The 21,030-nt window shown below is 36.1% G+C and overlaps 3 protein-coding genes across 4 annotated transcripts in view; 2 read left to right on the top strand and 1 right to left on the bottom strand.

The window, feature by feature from the left end:
• Positions 1–5,032: 5,032 nt before the first annotated feature.
• LOC110930770 (ornithine aminotransferase, mitochondrial) lies at positions 5,033–10,280 on the top strand. 2 transcript variants are annotated; one of them, XM_022174143.2, is made up of 10 exons: positions 5,033–5,344; positions 6,852–6,960; positions 7,195–7,425; positions 7,508–7,667; positions 7,830–7,885; positions 7,970–8,122; positions 8,519–8,616; positions 8,745–8,825; positions 8,912–9,145; positions 9,991–10,280. In XM_022174143.2, the coding sequence occupies exons 1-10, from the start codon at positions 5,202–5,204 to the stop codon at positions 10,133–10,135; spliced, it is 1,410 nt and encodes a 469-aa protein (XP_022029835.1). In that variant the 5' UTR covers positions 5,033–5,201; the 3' UTR covers positions 10,136–10,280. The 2 variants fall into 2 exon arrangements, with proteins under 2 accessions (XP_022029835.1, XP_035842825.1); XM_035986932.1 differs by lacking the exon at positions 5,033–5,344 and adding an exon at positions 6,313–6,427 and having other exon boundaries at positions 6,841–6,960.
• Positions 10,281–15,604: 5,324 nt separating this feature from the next.
• Positions 15,605–17,923, top strand: LOC110930771 (F-box protein At5g46170). The gene is made up of 3 exons (XM_022174144.2): positions 15,605–16,161; positions 16,384–17,094; positions 17,510–17,923. The coding sequence occupies exons 1-2, from the start codon at positions 15,741–15,743 to the stop codon at positions 17,091–17,093; spliced, it is 1,131 nt and encodes a 376-aa protein (XP_022029836.1). The 5' UTR covers positions 15,605–15,740; the 3' UTR covers position 17,094; positions 17,510–17,923.
• A 2,201-nt stretch (positions 17,924–20,124) lies between these two features.
• Positions 20,125–21,030, bottom strand: part of LOC110930772 — a 34,489-nt gene continuing 33,583 nt past the window's right edge. Inside the window, exon 5 of the mRNA XM_022174146.2 lies at positions 20,125–20,931. Within this exon, the coding sequence (XP_022029838.2) occupies positions 20,296–20,931 (636 nt within the window). The 3' untranslated portion in view covers positions 20,125–20,295. The remainder of the gene's footprint in view (positions 20,932–21,030) is intronic.

Here is a 21,030-nt window from a genome sequence, read left to right as displayed (position 1 = left end):
TTCCTCGATTATCCGATTGACGAAATTCCAGTTGGAGGTTTGCAAGACACCTAAGACCATCTACAGTATAAATTTGATGGTGTAAATCTAAGTATTCATCAAGTTATGACTTAAAACATAACACGTAAAATCTGCAGAAAAACGCAGCTTTAATTGCTGAGACAAAAACGACATCGAAAAATCATGATTCCAACGCCATTAGAAGTGTATTTTGAAATAGCACATTATAGACTTAGGAAAATCCAGTTTTTGTTAAGTTATGACCCAGTTATAGCCGATTAAAGTTGGTTGTAACTGTCAGACGGATTCTGTTCTCGCTATCCGATTTCCTAAAACGACTTTTATGAGTTTAATCACATTCTTAGCAATCAAGATCGACATGTATTCATCATTTACAGCAGGTTATCATCATACATCAGGCTATACATCAACTAATTCATCATACATTAATCAAAACCACAAAGATTCAAACCAAGATCATGCCAAAATTGAAACCCTAGTAATTTATACCAACATCTAATTAAACGATCAAATCACCAAAACTAACATGATTCCTAGCAACCTTAAACTACAATCAGCATTATACACATCAAGAACTCAAGTCACACAAAAAACGCAACCATGATTACATAATAATAGCAGCCGAAGATCATGCAAGAGTGCTTAAAACTATAAACAAGGACCAAGGTACGGTACCTAGTGATATGGAGCTCGATTGGGACCTAAAACCCGAAATAATTGAAGTCCTCTTGCTCCTGTTCTCATCGATCAGTAGGGAAAGAGAGGGAGGGCAGAAGTTCGCAATAGGGTTATGGGTTTAGGGGGGATCACATGTACAACATAAGGAGTAGGGGTGTTTGGGCGGTTCGGGTTGATGTGGGCCGCAAGGCATTAGGCCGAATAGTGGGGTGGGTGTGGGTTGTTTCTTGGGCCGCACACACACAAACCAGAATGGAGAAAATATGGCAATTTCGATTGTTGTAGGAACTTTAGTTTATATATTTGTTTTCTTTTTTTCATTAACAATCAACTAATAATAAAAATTTAATAAACCAACTAATAATAAAATATAATGATCATGCTATGGTTCGGGACTCATAAGTTCCGAGCTACGCGAGTGGGTTGAATTGACACGCGACATATGCTTTGGTTCACACGGTCCGGGTTGGTGCAACACGATATGGATTTGGTTCGAATACCCGTTTATATAATATAAATTGGATAGGCATATAATTAATTTATCAAACAAAATAAGCATATGATTTGATTTTATAAACGCGAAACAAGCGGCTTCTACCTCAAAATCTCGGGTTGTCACCTTCTAGCCATTATTTGAAGCATACCGGACATCTGCTCCGCCTGGGGTCACACTTAAATTGTATTATTGGTTGCTTTAGTTGATCAATCGGTAACTATTGCTTTAGCAGAATCCGGAAATGTTCGACCTGACAATTCATTCGAAACCGCTTGGCGGGCTAAATGTTATATATTGCTTCCTAAAAAATAAAATGATGTTTGTTCATACATGTCTTTACGATAGTATATACTACAACTTTATAATTAACATACAATTAAGCAATTAGGTTTGATTATAATTATATTGACATTTCTATGATTGATTGTTCATTTGTGGCTAACCAAGTGTACTACTTTTTCAAATATGATGCTCCTCAAGAGTTTGGTATTTTGCTTATTTGAATACCTTTTTTTGTCTATGTTTAATTAATAAATTGGTTATTATCCACGTGGCTTCACAAGGTATAAAGAAACATCATTTACGCAAGATTAATTGTACAAACAATTTGTTTTGAAATCGTCTATGAAGTCAGTATATTGGTTATTATGTAATTACTTATACCTAGAAATAACTTGATACATTCGGATAAAAAGATTCCTTTCGCATTTCAAATGAGGCAATTTCCATTAGCTATATGTTTCGCGATGACAGTCAACAAAAGTCAAGGATAATCACTATCTAGGGTTGGTTTGTACTTGAAACAACCTGTTTTCAATCATGGTCATTGTACGTCGTTTTATCAAGAGTAAAATCTAGAGATTGAGTAATTTCTTTCAATTCAGTGTAATTTAATATTTACGTTAGTAATTGAACATTTCTTTTATTAAAATAATTATGTCAATAATGTTTAGATATTATATTTTATTGTAAGATCACCCGTATAACATGGAAGCTTTTATTAAATAAATTATGTCAATACTATTTAGATATTATATTTTAGGGTTAATGGATTTAAACACCCCAAACTATGGCCATTTGGCTGATGGCACTCTTAACTTTGACTTTGGCTCCCACCACTCCCAACTTAACACATTGTTTGTCATGGCACCCCGTCGTTAAATGAACACTAACTGGGTTAGGAAAATTAGCGTACGTGTCATATTAATCGGACGTGGCATGTATAACGTGTAATGTAAACCTGATTAAGATCTGTAACATGAAGCAAAGAGAAAGTGGCTCAGATCTCTAACATGAAGATCAGACAAGAGGGACGATCACAGCCATGGCTGCAACACCGGTTGCACCGTAAGAGCAAATAAAAAGCCCTTGTTGGAGCTCTCACATACCATCCGGGTTGCCCCGCCAAGATACGGGTCAATGTTGACCCCATGACTGATTACGATGCTCGGATATGAATCCGTACACAAATCATTATCATCATCGCCTTCTCATTTTCATCTTTCAACAGCGATTTCACACTGCAAGTGGATGTGAAACGGCGGATTTCACCGGCGACGGCACCACTGTTCCCATCCTCAACATCACACCACCCCCCCGAAATAGCTCTAGAATAGTGAACAACGAGTGTTTAACTGTTAATCTAAACAAATTACCTCATGATGATCGGAAACAACACACCATTCTTTCCGAGAGGACTGAGATTGAGACGACGGCACCGACATCGGAGCAACACTAGCGGCCGCGTCCATCGGAGATCGAAAAAACGGCCAGTGGTGGTTCCGATTAGGTGGCAGAAACCCTAACGGTGAGATGAGATGGAGTGGGGATGATGAAACCCTAGGTAGAAGTGGTGGTGTTAAGTGAGAGAGAGAGGGGTGAATATAAACTGGTTTATATATATATATATATATATATATATATATATATATATATATATATATATATATATATATATATATATATATATATATATATATATATATATATATAAGTTTTCATCAGCATGGCACCTCATTAAAAAAACGTCACATCATCTAAAATTAGCCACGTAGGACAATAAAACTAACCCAGTTAGTGTTTATTTAACGGCGGGGTATGGGGCTTGGGTTGGGGCGTGGGTTGGGGGAAAACGCCCAAGGCACCACCCCGGGTGGGCTTGGGTTGGGGCGTGACCCTTGGGGCTTGGGTTTCAAGCTGGGCGTGGGGGGGAAGCGAGCTGACATGGCGGGCTGTGTATGGCAAAAACAAAATAGCCGTTGGCCAATGGCTATATTAAAAAAAATTTAATTTTTCACTATAAAACTCACATTTTTCTTCCATTTTTTACCACATTCAACCACATCTTCTATACATCTTCAATTCTCCTTCTACAAAACGAAAAAATGCATCCTTACAACCGCCCTTTTGACCCGAACAACCCGTATACATTCCAAGAATAATCCTAGCCCACCACCCACTCGTCCAATGGCTCGTCCATTTTTCATACACTCTTCTATGCCCGTTGAAGCGAGTTATGCATCGTATATCGGGAATCGTGTGTTTACTAACTTCCCACACACCGACGATTCGATACCTACCCCGTTTACACAATCGCCCATCGACCTTTCACCAACCTCCATCGACCTTTCACAAAACGAAAACGAAACCGTTCCCGAAACTCAACCACCCAATGATGGTCCTTCCGCATCGAAACCCATAAAAAAGAGAAGTCATAAGAAAAAAAAACGAGGCGGATAAAGTAGTTGAAATCGCTAAACGAAAACAACAAAAATGGGTCGTTGCTGAAGAAGTTGCATTGGCGAGGGCTTGGAGATAAGCACCCAACTTTGTAATATATTAAATTTTGTTTTTATTAAAATAGGAAATTCGCAACAACGAACCGCCCTGTGGGAATCGGTTAGTAGAGTATTCCATGAAGAAATGGGAAGGGAGGCTTATCGTGAAAATGATAGCTTATCCTCAAAGTGGAGCGAGATAAGCACCCAACTTACAAAATTTAGTGGTTTTTTAAATAAAGCGAAGCGAAACCCAAAAAGTGGTGAAACCGAAGCCGACATTTTGACAAATGCAGTGGTCACATTCAAATCAAATGTAGGGACCGACTTCTGTTTCATGCATTGTTGGGAGATTTGTAAGTTCCATCCAAAGTGGGCGAATATCCCCATTGGCAGCGAAACTAACTCGTCTTCCAAAAGGTCATGGGCCTCGTCCCAAGCGCAATCTGATGCACGAGATCAAGAGTTTGAGGACCTTTTGGATGATTCGCCAAGCCCAAACCGGCCTGAGTATGGAAGAAATGTCTCAAGAAGGCGTGCTAAAAAATCAAGATCTGGTATGGCATCGCCTTCAGCTGGGAGTTCTGGCTCGCGTAGGGGAATATACAGCGAGCAGTTGGATGACATTTCATGCAAGTTGGATACATTTAGCGTATTCCAACAACAAAGGGCCGGAATACGAAGGAGCAAAGAAGCTAGAGATGTCGCTAGAGATGCCCAGAAACAAAAACGGGATGATTTAAAATTTCTATCCCAGCCCATTGATCACCTACAGGGTGACGAGTTACAACTAGTTTTGGCGTTAAGAGAAAAGATAAAAAAACAAATATAAAAGTTAGGAATTTTTTTTTGTAATTTTCTTTATTTAAAAATATTAAAAAAATTAAATTTGTTGTTTTAAATAATAGTATTCAAATAGTCCAGCGGGTCAGTCCAGCAAAACCCACCAAACCCACACCCAATGTGAGTTTAGCCCATATCTACCACCCAAGCGACATGTCTAACTAATGCGCCACCCCACGGTCTTACCTTATTCTATTCATTATGTCTGAATTGAACACACGTATTTTCATCAATCATAGTTATCTTTTTGGATACAGTGTTTCGTAAACACACTCCACTTTCATCTTCATCTTCTAAATTGGGATCTCCAAATCCTGCTACTCTGGGGCGATTCATCATATTTCGATCCAAAATATACGCTCAAACACAACCTACTTTTGTAAAATATGGCGAGCAGAGTACCTCTGCAACTTGTATTGAACAGAATCAAGAGCGTTCGATGTTTTGGGACTGTAACCGAAGGAATCGCATCTTCTACCGCATCTTCTCGTCACCTGATTGGTTTAGAACATGATTACAGCGCCCATAAGTATGCCCTATTTCCCTTCTTAATCAAATTTCATCTTTTTTTCATTGCTTTATATTAATATGTTGTCCTGATTGCATTCTTATTGCGTAACTATGAGTTGTTTTTATTAATTTTTTTTGAATTTGATTATAGCTTTGATATAACTAACTGTTGATGCAGTGGCGAAGCTTGACCCAATGATGGGGTCGAAAACGTATATACCCAAAAATTTATATAGAAACCGGGGGTCGAAAACGTATATAACTTATATACCTAGAAATTTCAATACGAAAACTACATAGATAACACTACTGAGCGAAAAGTTCGGGTCCCCCGGCCCCTGTGTAGATGTGAATCTGGAATTGGTTTGCTTTTTAAAATTTTACTGTATTTGATTGGCCTATGTGATTATTAACTGCAGGTCATAAGTTAAAATAATATTTAAGTGATGTATTCTATTGAATGATCATAGGCTCTGCATGTGTGTATGAGATATGGATACGTAGTTGTGAACTTATGAGTAGGAAATTTGGCCAGAATTTGAATTTTCCGGCTAAAGTAGATGAGGGCGTGTGGACGTCTGTCTTTGGGGAGTGTTCGGGTCGGAAGAATGTCTGTCAAGTACGAACTTGATGGTCCCCAAGCGGATTTCTTGGTGGTTAAGTGGTGTGCTCCACAACAAAAAGCTTGGGAGCATAGTTGTCAATAGCGACTATAGCGCACTACGTAGCGAAGCAATGTAGCGTCGCTATTGGGGTTATAGTGACTGATAGCGAGAGTAGCGACAAATAATTTTTTTATATATAAATAGCAATTAAATATAGCTATAAAATAGCTGGATTATAGGTTTTTGTTAAATATACATGTAAAATAGCATATATACCAGAGTATTTTGATATAATATACATATAAAAATATTCAAAATTCATAGTGTATCGCTATATATAAAATGGTGGTCACTATTTGTCGCTATGTAGCATATAGGTCCCTTGTCGCTATTCACTATTAACAACTATGCTTGGGAGTTGAAATCCTGCATAGTGCAAGTATTAGTGTATTTATCCTAGAAATTGTTGTTCAAAAAATAGTACCAACTTGATGGTGGTATTTTGGGTGCTAAATCCGGCTGTAGTGGCGACAATTTTATCGGAAGTGGCTGCTAGAGTTAGGGTTTGTATCAGCTTGGCTAGATACCTTGTAATACATAGGGGTTTTATATATAAAGATTGATATTAGACCTAGATACCTTGGAGACTATGATAATTACAGTTACAAATATTGAATATATAACTAGTTTCGTAATGATAATTATTTACGGTATGGTTTCTTCCATCTATATTTAGTCGAACGCTAGTACCTGAATGTTACTTTGTAATATACAGTCTTTAATATATCAGGGTTAGCCCATCATGCCGTTTGCTGGCAGGTTGTCGTATTTCTTCAACATGTTCAAATGCTTATCAGTTATCAGGATTTAAGAACAAATTAAATTGTTGATTTGTTTGTATACTTATTTGGTCTTTTCCAGTTATCATCCGGTCCCTGTAGTATTTTCTCATGGAAAGGGGTCAACTATTTGGGATCCAGAAGGCAATAAATATCTCGACTTCCTTGCAGCTTACTCTGCAGTTAATCAGGTAAAACACACTTAGTTTTCTCTTGGTGACCATGAGAACACGTTACTGGTAAACTCATGGACCCCCACCGAACAAATTGGGCCTGATAAAGCGCAGCTTGCGCTTCAAGGGGGGGTTAAAGGCTGAAAACCAGTGGAAGTTGAATTTGAACTTGAAGTTGTTACACATTGATTATGATTTTTCTTTTATTTTGTTTTTGGATCAAAAAGGACATTAAATTGGTTTTTGATACAGGGACATTGTCATCCGACGATCATGAAAGCATTAATTGAGCAGGCACAAACCCTAACTCTCAGTTCTAGAGCCTTCTACAACGACAAATTTCCGGTCTTTGCAGAGTATCTAACCAAATTATTTGGATACGATATGGTTCTGCCAATGAACACCGGTGCTGAAGGAGTAGAAACTGCTTTAAAGTTGGCAAGAAAATGGGGTTACGAGAAAAAAAGAATTCCCAAAGATCAGGTATCAACATTTTTTTTTAACTCATATGTACTTTTGAAGCTTTTACAAATCGGTAAATTTCGTTACATCCTTTTCGATTCAGGCTATCATTGTGTCATGTTGTGGATGTTTTCATGGTCGTACAATGGGTGCTATTTCTATGAGCTGTGATAATGATGCCACTCGTGGATTTTGGCCGTTGTTACCTGGTCAACTTAAAGTTGACTTTGGAGATGAAGCTGCTCTGAAAAAAGTTTTTGAAGGTTTATCAATGTTTTTTTTTCTCCAAATAATAGATGTTGCAAGATGGGCGGGTTTGGTAGTGGGTCAAAGTCAAAACGGGTTCGGTTTGAAATGGGTCTTTTTAGCTATTTGTCTGATCAATTTATATATGAGCCTTCAATCTCCTTCTTTAATGCATGCAGAAAAAGGAGAACATATAGCTGGTTTTCTATTTGAGCCGATACAAGGGGAGGCAGGGGTACGTATGTAATTTCACTCCTTTATTCTGTCTTTCAAGTTCTTATATGCATTTTGGCTTACATAAGTTAATGGTTTTTTTCAGGTTATAATTCCTCCAGATGGTTACCTTAAGGCTGTGAGAGAACTTTGCTCAAAGCATAATATATTAATGATTGCAGATGAAATACAAAGTGGAATAGCACGATCAGGAAGAATGTTGGCATGTGACTGGGAAGGCGTACGCCCTGATGTCGTCGTAAGTTTTTTTTTTTTTTTTTTTTTTTTTGAGTAAAGTACACGGATGGTCCCTGTGGTTTACCAAACTTTTGGATTTGGTCCTTAGCTTTCAAAAAGTACACGGGTGGTCCCTGTGGTTTGCACTTTGTAACGCATTTAGTCCCCAGATCTTTCCAAAACCACATGGATGGTCCATGTGGTTTGCACTTTGGCTGGGGACTAAATGTGTTACAAAGTGCAAACCACGGGGACCATCCATGTACTTGTGGAAACCTAGGGACTAAATCCAAAATTTTGATAAACCGCAGGGACCATCCGTGTACTTTACTCTTTTTTTCATCTATTCTGTTATTTCTATGGATTTTCGCCATTTTTATCTAATGATCATTCTCGTTTTATATTTGTTTTATTTCAGATATTAGGAAAAGCGTTAGGTGGTGGCGTGATACCAGTGAGTGCGGTTCTTGCAGACAAAGATGTTATGCTTTGCATACAACCTGGTGAGCATGGGAGGTATGTTATATGTATACAGTATTCATCGACTAATATTTATCCTGTAACAAATAGTGATTTCTTGTTTTCGTAATTTCATGATAGTTAATAACCAACAAATAACATGCTTACGTTTTATTGATTTTTAGTACATTTGGAGGAAATCCATTGGCTAGTGCGGTTGGCATCGCATCATTGCAGGTGATACAAGATGAGAAACTTGCCGAGAGGTAATAAATTTTAATTATCCAATATCACATACAAATATTCGGATCCTTTATAATCAATCAACCACGCGCTTGTAATTGCAATCCAGGTCTGCTGAAATGGGAGAGGAGTTGAGGCGGTTATTAACAAAAACTCAGCAACGGTTTCCTGAAATTGTAATGGAAATTAGAGGGAAAGGATTATTTAATGCGGTAGAGCTAACTAGCAAGTCTTTGTTCCCTGCAACTGCATACGATCTTTGTATCAAACTGAAAGAAAGAGGGATTCTTGCGAAACCGACTCATAATGCTACTATTCGGTTGACTCCTCCCCTTTCCATCAGGTACATATGATGACTTTCTAATTAGTCATTATCTGCATGATAATAAGGGTTTAATATTTTCCGGTGAAAATGCAAAAAAAAAAAGGAGTTAAATGCCATTTTAGTCCCTGTGGTTTGGGCCATTTTGCCAGTTTAGTCCAAAGGTTTCATTTTTCGCCTGTGGGTCCAAAAAGGTTTCACCGTTGCCATTTTAGTCCACTGGGTTAACTTCATCCATTAATTCTGTTAACGAGAAAGGCAATTTGGTCATTTTATATGGCCGAATTGCCCTTGTAGCTCACAGAATTACATATAAAATGACCGAATTGCCCTTCTCGTTAACAGAAAAAATGGATGAAGTTAACCCAGTGGACTAAAATGGCAACGATGAAACCTTTTTGGACCCACAGGCGAAAAATGGAACCTTTGGACTAAACTGACAAAATGGCCCAAACCATAGGGACTAAAATGGCATTTAACTCAAAAAAAAAAAATAGTTGTTTAGCAGATGTATTAATTTCGACCCTTTTATGGGTCGTTTGGGTTGGATCAACGAAGTTGAAAATGAGCTAAGACGTAATTTTATAGTTTGTAAGACCTTTAGGATCTATCTTTAAAAAAGTTGCATGTTTAAGATCTTTAATTGTCATTTTGTAACATTTTCGGGGTCTAAAACTTACTTCCATAAAAAGTTCTGTTAAATTTTTCAAAATGACATTTTTAAACTTTTAGTTCAAAAAAATAAAAAGAAAAAAAATCAACTACAAATCTCCAACACATAACTCCTAGAAGTTAGGCATCAAAGGTGTTACTTTTTAATTTTTATACCAGTGATTAAACGACAAATCAACATAATGTCTTTATAGTTTGGATGAGATTCGAGAAGGAGCTAAAGCGTTTCATGATGTTTTGGAACACGACCTCCCCAAACTGTTGAAGGAGAAGCCTAAGCCTGCATCCCCAAAAGCTCGAGATACATGTGACCGGTGTGGACGTGAGTTGTATGGTTGATACATCTCAATGCTAGGTTATTTTAACCATTCCTTCAAATGTGTTATAGTTTTTACCTCTTAAATAAACTCATTTTCTCTTTAATCTTAATACATATGCTTCATACCCTATCTAATGAATAGCACATAGTTTGCGGGATTATTAACACTAGTCCGGAAGTTAGTCAAAACGAGTAAATGTTTATTACCTCTTATCATTGTTAAATAACATTAAATTATAATATTAGTAGTATATACTTGCAATCACAATAGATTTGTTGTTGTTTGCATAAAGTATTAAAAGTGAGGAAACAAACCTAACAAGACTCATTACCCAACTTGCTACCATAAAGTGTTCGGAGTTCAGTGTCATATACACTGATGGTTTTGTGGGCACCTACTATTTTGCATGCTGGATGGTTTGTCTAGTTGGGTTAACCCACCTTCCGCAAATAATCATAAGAAGTGCTTGTTTAAAAGATTGATTTCTTTTTATAATATTGACAACTTTGTCCATTCATAGATGACTACAAAATAAAGATGATTACAGACTAATGGCAGGTAGACGAGCAACAAGTTGCGCCGCTACCCCCTTCTGAATAGCAAACCCTACCCTGCTAAACACAAAATTCCGCCCCTTAACATTCGCGGTGTTACTGCTTACCACCTGCTGAACCCGCTTCGAAATTGGAAAATTCAATCAATTAATAGGGATCTGGTTAATACCCTGCTAACTATTGGGATCAAATAAAACACAGTTAAAGATAGAAAACTAGTGAAAGTTGGAACCCTGAGACCTTTGCTAAAGACGCTAAAGCCGAAATCGAAACATTCATAGGACCCATTAATACCCTATTAACCAATAATCATCATAAATTATATTATATGGCGGTCTATACCATTCACATAAGTACATGTTGAAGGGTGAATTGGGCACCCTCTTTTTTAGAGTAAATTGCCATTTTAGTCCCTGAGTTTTGTCTAAATTTGCCATTTTAGTCCAAATAGTTTTTTTTTTGCCTCTGGGTCCCTGACTTTTACATTTTGTTGCCATTTTGATCATTTTGTCTAACTCTATCCAAAAACCCAGTTTGTAACAGGGGTATTTTGGGGATTTCCTTAAAAAATGTTTTCAGTTGCCATTTTGATCCAATTCAAAAAAAAAAAAAAACAAAAAAAATCCAAAAAATCAAAAAAATAATAAAAAAATAAAAATAAAGCAAAAAATCTAAAAAATCATAAAAATTCTAAAAAATTCAAAAATATCTAAAAACAAAAAAAAATTCTAAAAAATCATAAAAATTCCAAAAAATCAAAAAAATTCTAAAAAATCCAAAAATCATTAAATGTTTCGGCACGAACCTTTTTGACCCGTACCGTATCGAACCGAACCGTTTCAACCCGTACCGTATCGAACCGAACCGTTTCGACCCGTACCGTTTCGAACCGAACCGTTTCGACGCGAACCGTTTCGACCCGTACCGTATCGAACCGAACCGTTTCGAACCGTACCGTTTCGACCCGTACCGTATCGAACCGAACCGTTTCGACGCGAACCGTTTCGACCCGAACCGTTTCGACGCGAAGCGTTTCGAACCGTCCCGTTTCGACCCGTAGCGTTTCGAACCGTAGCGTTTCGAAGCGTACCGTTTCGACCCGTACCGTTTCGACGCGAACCGTTTCGAACCGAACCGTTTCGACCCGTACCGTATCGAACCGAACCGTTTCGAAGCGAACCGTTTCGATACGGTACGGGCTCGAAACGGTTCGATTCGATACGGTACGGGTCGAAACGGTTCGGTTCGAAACGGTTCGCGTCGAAACGGTACGGGTAGAAACGCTTCGCGTCGAAACGGTTCGGCTCGAAACGGTTCGGGTTCGAAACGGTACGGGTCGAAACGGTTCGTGCCGAAACATTTAATGATTTTTGGATTTTTTAGAATTTTATGATTTTTTAGAATTTTTTTTTTATTTTTAGATTTTTTTGAATTTTTTAGAATTTTTATGATTTTTTAGAATTTTTTTGATTTTTAGATTTTTTTGATTTTTTTTGAATTTTTTGAAATTTTTTTGATTTTTTGGAATTAGATCAAAATGGCAACTGAAAACATTTTTTAAGGAAATCCCCAAAATACCCATGTTACAAACTGGGTTTTTGGATGGAGTTAAACAAAATGATCAAAATGGCAACAAAATGTAAAAGTCAGGGACCCAGAGGCAAAAAAAAAAAAAAAAAAAAACTATTTGGACTAAAATGGCAAATTTGGACAAAACTCAGGGACTAAAATGACAATTTACTCCTTTTTTTATGAAAATTTGTATGATCAAAACAGAATTTAGAAATTGAACACAAACTTAAAAAAATTTTACTTGTAAGTATGATAAGTTATTCTATAAAAAGATGCTAGACATATTCTTATTTTACTTTTGCTTTTTGTTAAAGGAAGGAACACAAAAGAGGGCACAAGAAATCCAACTTAAGGGATCCATAATTATATTATATTATCCTGGGAGACAAGAATGAGACACAATAATATTTTAACTTTTGGTGGTTAATTATATATCACCTTAAAGCCAGGTCACCTTCATGACCTTATTTTTTTCCCATGATATGTGATTTTTTTAAGCTAGGATATGTTCTGAAGCGTTTGTGACTTGATGATGTAATAAGAAGATTTCTGATATTTAATAAACTTGAAATATGTGACACCTATGCCTCACATAGATTGTAGACGTTTACTACACAACACTATGAACTATAGTATATAGTACAAAATTTTAGTAGATGTAAAAGACAAAAATAAAGAATATGACAACATAAACCATATGAAATTATATGATTACTCATAATCCAAAAACTTGATAAGACTAGGTATTTAAAAATGTCTTCATGTGTGCTTCAAATCTGATTAAGACAACAACTAATTACATTAAATAAAATGAGATTAAATATATATTTTTTTTTTAAATGGAAGATGTTGAAATTATTGATACCTTTCATTTATATTGGTTTATTTTAATTTATTAAATATTTAAAACAACTAGAATGATGCAGAAGTAGCTGTGGATCCTTTTTTAATTCCATTATTTATTCCACTCTTAGCTGGTTTTTGTATTTTATGTTCTCATAATTTAAATCACCAAAACCTTAGCTGTTTCCTTATAATTATACTTGTTTTTTTTTTTGTTATTTTATAAATTATCTTTGTTTTAATTTATGACAAAATATTTCTATCCTTAAATCAATACGTATATTTGTATTTTAAAGAAAAATATTAATTACATAAAAAGATATAATCTAATAGATGTTAATTGGTGTGAAAATTTAAGATAATAATTTGTAGTAACTAGAAGGACAGTGGTTACAAGCATAACCAACTTACAAGTTGATATAAACTTTTTTCCATTTAACTTAATATTTTAAGTTTTTAACTGAGTTTTTTTAAATTTTAAATACTATAATTCTTTTTTTTTTGTTATCATGTTACTATTGGAGATGATGTATATGAGGTAGACATCAACTCTTTACATTAAGGATTTAAGGCTATCTTGAATTACATAGTCTCATTAATACAAATATTGTTACAAACATGCTTTAAAAGTTCTAAAAAGAAAAATATATTTGATGATGTGTTAACATGTTAAGACTAACGTATTAGCTAGGGGTTGATTTTTATAAAATTTTATATGGTATCAACGATCACATACCTAATCATTGTTGCCCGAAATCTCTACTCTACTCATGGCAGTCGATGACACATCTTCCTTCTCTCAAATAACCACGGATGCTTCACTCCCACATATCACATTAGTGCATATATTAAATTGTGGTGCGATCAAGTTCTTTCTCTCCTCCTTCGTTCAAGCCTTTTATTTATGTTAAGTCGATGGCACATTGGAGACCACAAATTCAAAATAATACATACTGTAAAATACATATTTCTTAAATCATTGTTATTATAAAAATGTATAAATATAGGTGGGGAGCTCGTGCACATTTAATCTATGAAATAAAACCAGACATGGATCGAACACTATCATACCCTACACCTATGTGTAACTTGTTTATTGATTTATTTACCGAATAAGATATATTTGATATTGGTTGGTGGGATCCATCAACTTTAACTCACTAGGAAAATTGGTAATTGAAGAAATATAAAGGGATATAAGTATATACATTGATTTACAAAACCAATAAAAATATTTTTTATTTAAAGTAAGTTTATAGAACCTCATAAATATTATTTTATTTTATTTTTAATTGTGGTATATGTAACTGCTTAGCGCTATCTTATTCCCCATTATATTCATCAAGCACCATATAGAAATATTTTTTACTTAAAGTTGTTTTATTGTGTAATAAACTAGTAATTAACCTCGCAGTGTCGTAATTTATGTTTAATGTTTGATACAACGGGATTTATAAAATAAACACAAGAAAAAAAAAGAAATCGAAAAATATGTGGAAAAGAAAAAAATTAGAAAAAGCAAATGAAAAAAAGAAAGAAAGTTGGCGGAAAACTGTAAATAAAATTATAATTAATTAACTTAATTTGATACTTAAATCAGTAATGCAAATGAAAAAAAAAAAAGAAAAAAGTTGGTGGAAAACTGGAAATAAAATTACAATTAATTAAATTAATTTGATATTTAAATCAACAATGCTATTAATATATAAAAATGGCCCAATATATTGTTCACGCTTCAGTTTGTTGTTACATTACCTATATAAACTTGACAAACCTAGTAAAAAAATCACACATATTTGTGATGAATGAAAAGTACGGACAGTTAAAAGATGAAATTTCCTACCCTTATCTATCAATGCATTAGGGTGTAAGGGGTGCTCACCTAATAGGTGAGTCCCTCTCTTACGCCAAACCAATCCTCGTGTGCCACGTCAACTCCCCTCTTAAACTCCCCTAACACCCCAATTTGATGGCGCCACTCCCCTCTTAACTACCCTTGTTTTTTTATTCAAAAAAAAAAAAAAATTGTTTGATTGGTTGGAAAAATGGGCCCCACCATCTATCTTCCTCCCCGCTCGCGGTGAACAACCACCCAATTTTGGCCCCGATTTCCCTCCCCGAATGGTTGGCAGCACCCCCCATTTCGGTAAAAGGGGTCCCCGAAGGAACTCCCCGAGAACACCCCGCTTACCCTTAAACCATCAATGTAGCTCTCGTTAATATCTATTAATTCATATTTAATTGACAAGGAAAGTGAAGATTTAGGTTTGAGGTCATAGGTTGTAAATTTGAATCCGATTCCAATCAGGTTTTACTACAACTTGAATCCGGAACTGGAGATAGTGGACTTAAGCTACCCAGCGCTGTCTGCGTTCGCAGGCGTATAGGGTCCTCGAATAGCCGGGCTTTTATTTCGTTTATCATAAAAAAAATTATTTAATTAAAAATAAAAAAAGAAGAATTAGGAGTGACACTTCAACAATCATAACATTTTGCTTCAACAACAATATATTGATTCCTCTCTCTCTCTACATGTTTATCCCAAGACGCACAATCTTTGTTTCTCTCTCCTCATCTCCTCCCACCATTTCCCCTCCTTGATTTCAGTGTTCCTTCCCAGATCGATCCCCTTCCACCTTCACCTTCACCTTCACCATGTCTACCTGCAAATTCCAAATCCACCCTGAACCACTCGACCTCTTCGACCTCATCCCCGACTCCATCCTCCTCTTAATCCTCAACAACATCGCCGATGTCAAAACCCTAGGCCGCTGCTCCCTTCTTTCCAAACGCTTTCATTCCCTAGTCCCTCAGGTCCAAAACGTCCTCGTTCGCGTCGACTGCGTCATCTCTGATGATGACTCCACCTCCTCCTCCTCCTCCGCCTCCGATAAGTCCCGAGGAGGAGGACCCTTTTCCTCTCTTCTCCGCCTTCTTGTTGGTGGAATTGTTAAACCCATTCAAGCGATTGGACAGCTTTTAGGTCCTAAGAGATCCACCATTTTGGCACCCTCACCGTCTTCAGCCTTATCTGTTAATAATAACAACACTAGTGGTGATGATGAACAACATTCAGGTAATTGTTATGAAAAACTTGTATAGAATTAGATCAATTGCAAATAGATGTAATTAAACTAGAGTAATTATTGTTACTTTACATAATTTTTTGTAGTGTAATTACACTAGTTATTTGTATGTTTAGTAGGCTAGTTTCATCACCCTTTTATTTCATATCCACTATGTATATACAAAATATACATATAATGAACTAACTATATATGCATTGTGTCTAATACAGATGGAGTTACTCATCATTCACCAACACAAGTGCTCAAAAACTTTGACGAGATAAAGTTTCTCAAAATCGAGCTTCCGAGTGGTGAATTAGGTATAGAAGATGACGTGTTGTTGAAATGGAGGGCGGATTTCGGATCTACACTTGATAAGTGTGTGATTCTTGGTGCATCTTCAGTGATCCATCCCCAAATTGTTGCATCCGGTAACGTCATGAATGATGGTGGAGATGATAACGGGAGTATACCAGAGTCGTTTTACACCAACGGTGGGTTGAAGTTGCGCGTGGTGTGGACGATAAGCTCGTTGATAGCAGCTTCAGCGCGGCATTACTTGCTGCAACCGATAATTTCGGAGCATAAGACGTTGGACAGTTTGGTTTTGACGGATGTGGAGAGACAAGGGGTGTTGTGTATGAATAAAGAGCAGTTGGAGGAGTTGAGGGTGAAGCCGTTGTCGGCTTCTTCGGCTTCGAAGAGGACGTTGGTGCCTGCGTTGAATATGAAGCTTTGGTATGCGCCGTATTTGGAGTTGCCGAACGGAAGTGTGTTGAAAGGGGCTACATTGGTGGCGATTAGGCCGAGTGAGCAAGCGGGTCAGAAGGATGTTTCAGATGGGTCGTGGGTTTCGTCTGCGTTTGAGGAGCCTTATGGAACTGCTGCTAGGATGTTGGTTAAACGGAGAACTTATTGCCTTGAGATGAATTCCTTTTGAGGTATATACTGCTAAAAATTAATTACATGGTTAGTACCTATGGTTTACCTATTTTGGATTTTCATACTTATTTTTTGAAAATTACCCCATTGGTACATCACAGGTACTAACCATGTGATTAATTCTACAACCACGGGTACTAATGGTGAAACAATTTGTAAAAGTTGGTACTAATGATGTAATTTTAAAAAAATAAGTATGAAATAGGTAAACCACAGGGACTAACCATGTAATTAATTCTCATGTTAATGAAGAAATGATGATCAGTTTATAGTGTTTAGCATTGTGTTTTGCGTAGGGTGTTACAATATATGTTGATCTTAAGACGTTAACGCCTTTAAATTTGCTTATCTGCAAGACCTTTTAACTTTATTGTTACTGTTCTCATTTTTACATTCTTTATTATTGCCTTACAGTTTTCATGGCGACATAAAGGCGTTCACTTTTATGATGGATGTTGGAGTTGAAGATTCTTGAAGGCAATGGAAACACACAATTTTGTTATGTATGTTATATAGATGAGCTTTGATGGTGCAAATGTTACTTGCCTGAAGTGAGAGAGAGAAGAAGATTGCTGCATTTGGTTATTCGACTGATGTTTGGTGTCGGGTATGTTTAACTTTATGTATGTAATAAAAATATATGAAATGTTTAAAAAGGTGAATATTTACAGGTATGAAACATAGCAGTGAGTGTGTAGATGTGGGTATAATGTAAAATCATTCAGTAATATTAAACTCAAACTGCCTTTCTTGTGAATAAGTTTTGAAATTTACCCCTCTACTTGTAAGGTCCCCTATCGATCAATGATTCGCGAGTTGTTTGTGCTCTGTTTTGGATTGTGTATTAAGATATGTTTATTTGCATATTAGCTTTTGAAATAGCATGTTTGGAACAATCACCTTCAGACTGCTTATTGAGTTATTTCACTAGTAAATAGTCGGACAGTTCTGAATATCTCAATGACCGTTAAAACAGGCTTTTAGTGTATCTAAATTCTAAACACATAAAAGAAGTAACCAGTTTTAATGACAATTGTAGACACCTGTTGGGTGTTTGTCGCTGCCGTCTTGGGGGCGACGTGAGGGACGCCGACGGACCGCCGGGGGAGGTGTGGGACGATCCGGAATGCCAGGGATGGGGGGAGACGAGCCCCATACCCGGTGGTCTCACCATCTATTACCGTTCATTGTTCACGACCTTGGAACTCTTTTTACTCCCCACAACTGGAAACTCCCATCAAATTGGAACCCATTTATGTGCAGACCCTAGACCCTGAAACTAAAGATATAAAGAAGGATCTTGCTCAAAACCTGAAACTATGTTCATTAAAGCTTCTCAACCAGATAAGCTGAAACATCAACACAATCAGATTTTTTTAAACTCCTGTTTTGACTCAAAAACAACGTTTGTAAGGGCAACTATAACAAGAAAATTTATATAATCAGGCAAAAAGGGCAGTTTTAACATTAAAAATCCACTCTTAGTGTTGGTACATTTTGTTTGTGTGACAATAGCTGAGAGTTTGTCTAGATCGAGTTGTGGTGTAATGATTCTGTTAAGTTTGTTTGGTGTTTAAATTGTTAGTATGTGTTGCATATGTTACATGCGTATCTGTTGGTGCATGAATAGTGTCAACAACTGAGATCTTGTTTAGACAATGTTATCAGTATTGAGTCTTGTTTGTATCGAGTTGTGTCTTTTATAGAGTTTGGTTATATAAGGTGTTACACATGTTACAAAGGGTTTAGTGAATGAGCCCCATTCGCTAGCGGTGTTGAGCGAATGTGAGATGCAAATGTGGCCATTCACTTGAAGCCTTCTTGCGAATGGCATTGCTTATATAAACAAGCTCATTTGCTGATATTGTTTAGAATTCTAGATAACCCAAGAACTCAAGCATACGTTCATCATCTGATCATTAATCTTGTAACCAAACTTTTTTGACATGACTAATTTAAAACACTATAAAAACACGAATCAGATCCATAACAGTGGTCGATTTGGTTATAAGACCGAAATCTGAGATAATTACTGCAATCAGTATACAACTGGGAAGCATAACATGTTTAGATAATCATCATAGATTGTATTACCGAAGAGATTACATCGTTACAAACCAGATGTCAAGTGTGGCATCTCTCTCAAACTTGCATTACTCATACGAAAGAACCATATTTATAGAAAAGTTTCCAATAGGCCTAATGGAACATTTTTGTTAGATAATGCAAACTTTTTATAAAAGGGCCGCATTTGTTGCTCAGATGCAACCCTTTTACATGCTAATGTAACTTTTATTATTTTAGATGCAACTTTTCTAACAATTAAATGGAACCCTTTGCTACCTCAAATGCAACCTTTGTTACACTCGAATGCGACCTTCTCACACATCAAATTCAACATTTTTTTAAGATTTTGGTTACAACAAATGTGATAGTATCTCAATATAATTTCCATTAGGACTCCAAATGAATACGAACAAAGCCTTGTTCATGTTCGTTTGTTAAAAAATATATGATTCCGAACACGATACGTTTAAGCGGATTTTTTTTATTTTTTATTTTTCCACATATTAATAAAGATTAAAATGAAAATTTTACAACAAAAGTATGTAAAACAATTAGATTTTAATTATAACATCTTATCTCAATTTCTCTTTTAAGTTATAACCATTGCATAAACTCCGACCCGTTGGGTTGACATAAAACCCGACTCATTTAGCTAAACAGGATCGTGAGTTTAAGCTGAAACTGGCTCGAACACATTCAGATTAAAACCTTAACTAGCAAATTCCGTGTTTGGTTCGTGTTATGTCAGAAATTCAAACTCCTACATGTGATGGAGACACGTGAATTAAACTTAACGGGGAAATGAATAAGGTGTGGATAAAAATGAAACAATTGATGAAATGTAAATCGATGTTTATAAGCTTTTAGAGAAAAATAATAATTTTTTTTGTGAAGCCTTAAGGTGAAAAACTGAATTGAAGTCATTAAACTAAACAGTGAAAGGAAAAGAATCTCAACATCGGTGACAAAAGGACATTATGTGTTCACATTACAAAGGATATGCAAACAATCATACAACATATTATTGTAGCTTCAACAGAATACATGATCCTTAAAATATCTTACAACATATTATCGTAGCTTCAACAGAATACATGATCTTAAAAGTAACGTACACAACCCAAAGACACCAGTTAGTACTTTGGGTTCTGATAAAGCAACTGTTGCTTTGACTCAAAGATATACTTGTAACCATATGATGAGTGATACAGGTGATACACGTCCATAAGAGAACCGTAAAATATAGTATATAAAACTACAGGTACAACAGCCACTATACTGATAACGATTGGTACCCAGATCAACTTGCTGTGATAAAGCACAAAGAAGCTCAAGCTAAAAGCGGCCAACATTGTCAATACAGAGAGGAAAAGTGTTGCTAAACCTAACACAAGTTTTTGGGATAATGATTTAAGGAAATCTTGTTCATCATAACCAGATGTTAAGACAGATAAAAACACAAGGATTGAAACTGCGGAGAAGATCAAAGATATAGCATCTGATATGACAAAGGCAATGAAGATTTCTTTTCCCATAAACGTAGGAAAACCACTAGTTTGATCATACCCACCTGGAATCGTAAAAGCTACTCCAAATACTATGGTTGCTATGAGAGCAGCAACCACGATGCATTGTGTGGCAGTTTGTTTCATCCAAATTTCGACGGTAGAAGCTAGTTTTTTATGATTCTTGGTGAATAATTCATGTGGTGTTTCGCCATCATTGTTCATCTGTTGTCTGTACGAAAAAGGGACCATAGCCTCTACTTCCTACATTACAATACAAAACCATTTTCAAATACGTAAAACCAGTGGCGAAGCTTGAAAAAAAAGTTCGGGGGTCGAAAATGTATATACCTAATTTTTTTT

The sequence above is a fragment of the Helianthus annuus genome, chromosome 17 (genome assembly GCF_002127325.2).
Source record: "Helianthus annuus cultivar XRQ/B chromosome 17, HanXRQr2.0-SUNRISE, whole genome shotgun sequence".
NCBI classification, from domain to species: Eukaryota; Viridiplantae; Streptophyta; class Magnoliopsida; order Asterales; family Asteraceae; genus Helianthus; species Helianthus annuus.
Note: the sequence above shows the minus strand (reverse complement) of the source record. Positions and strands in the feature narration are given on the sequence as shown.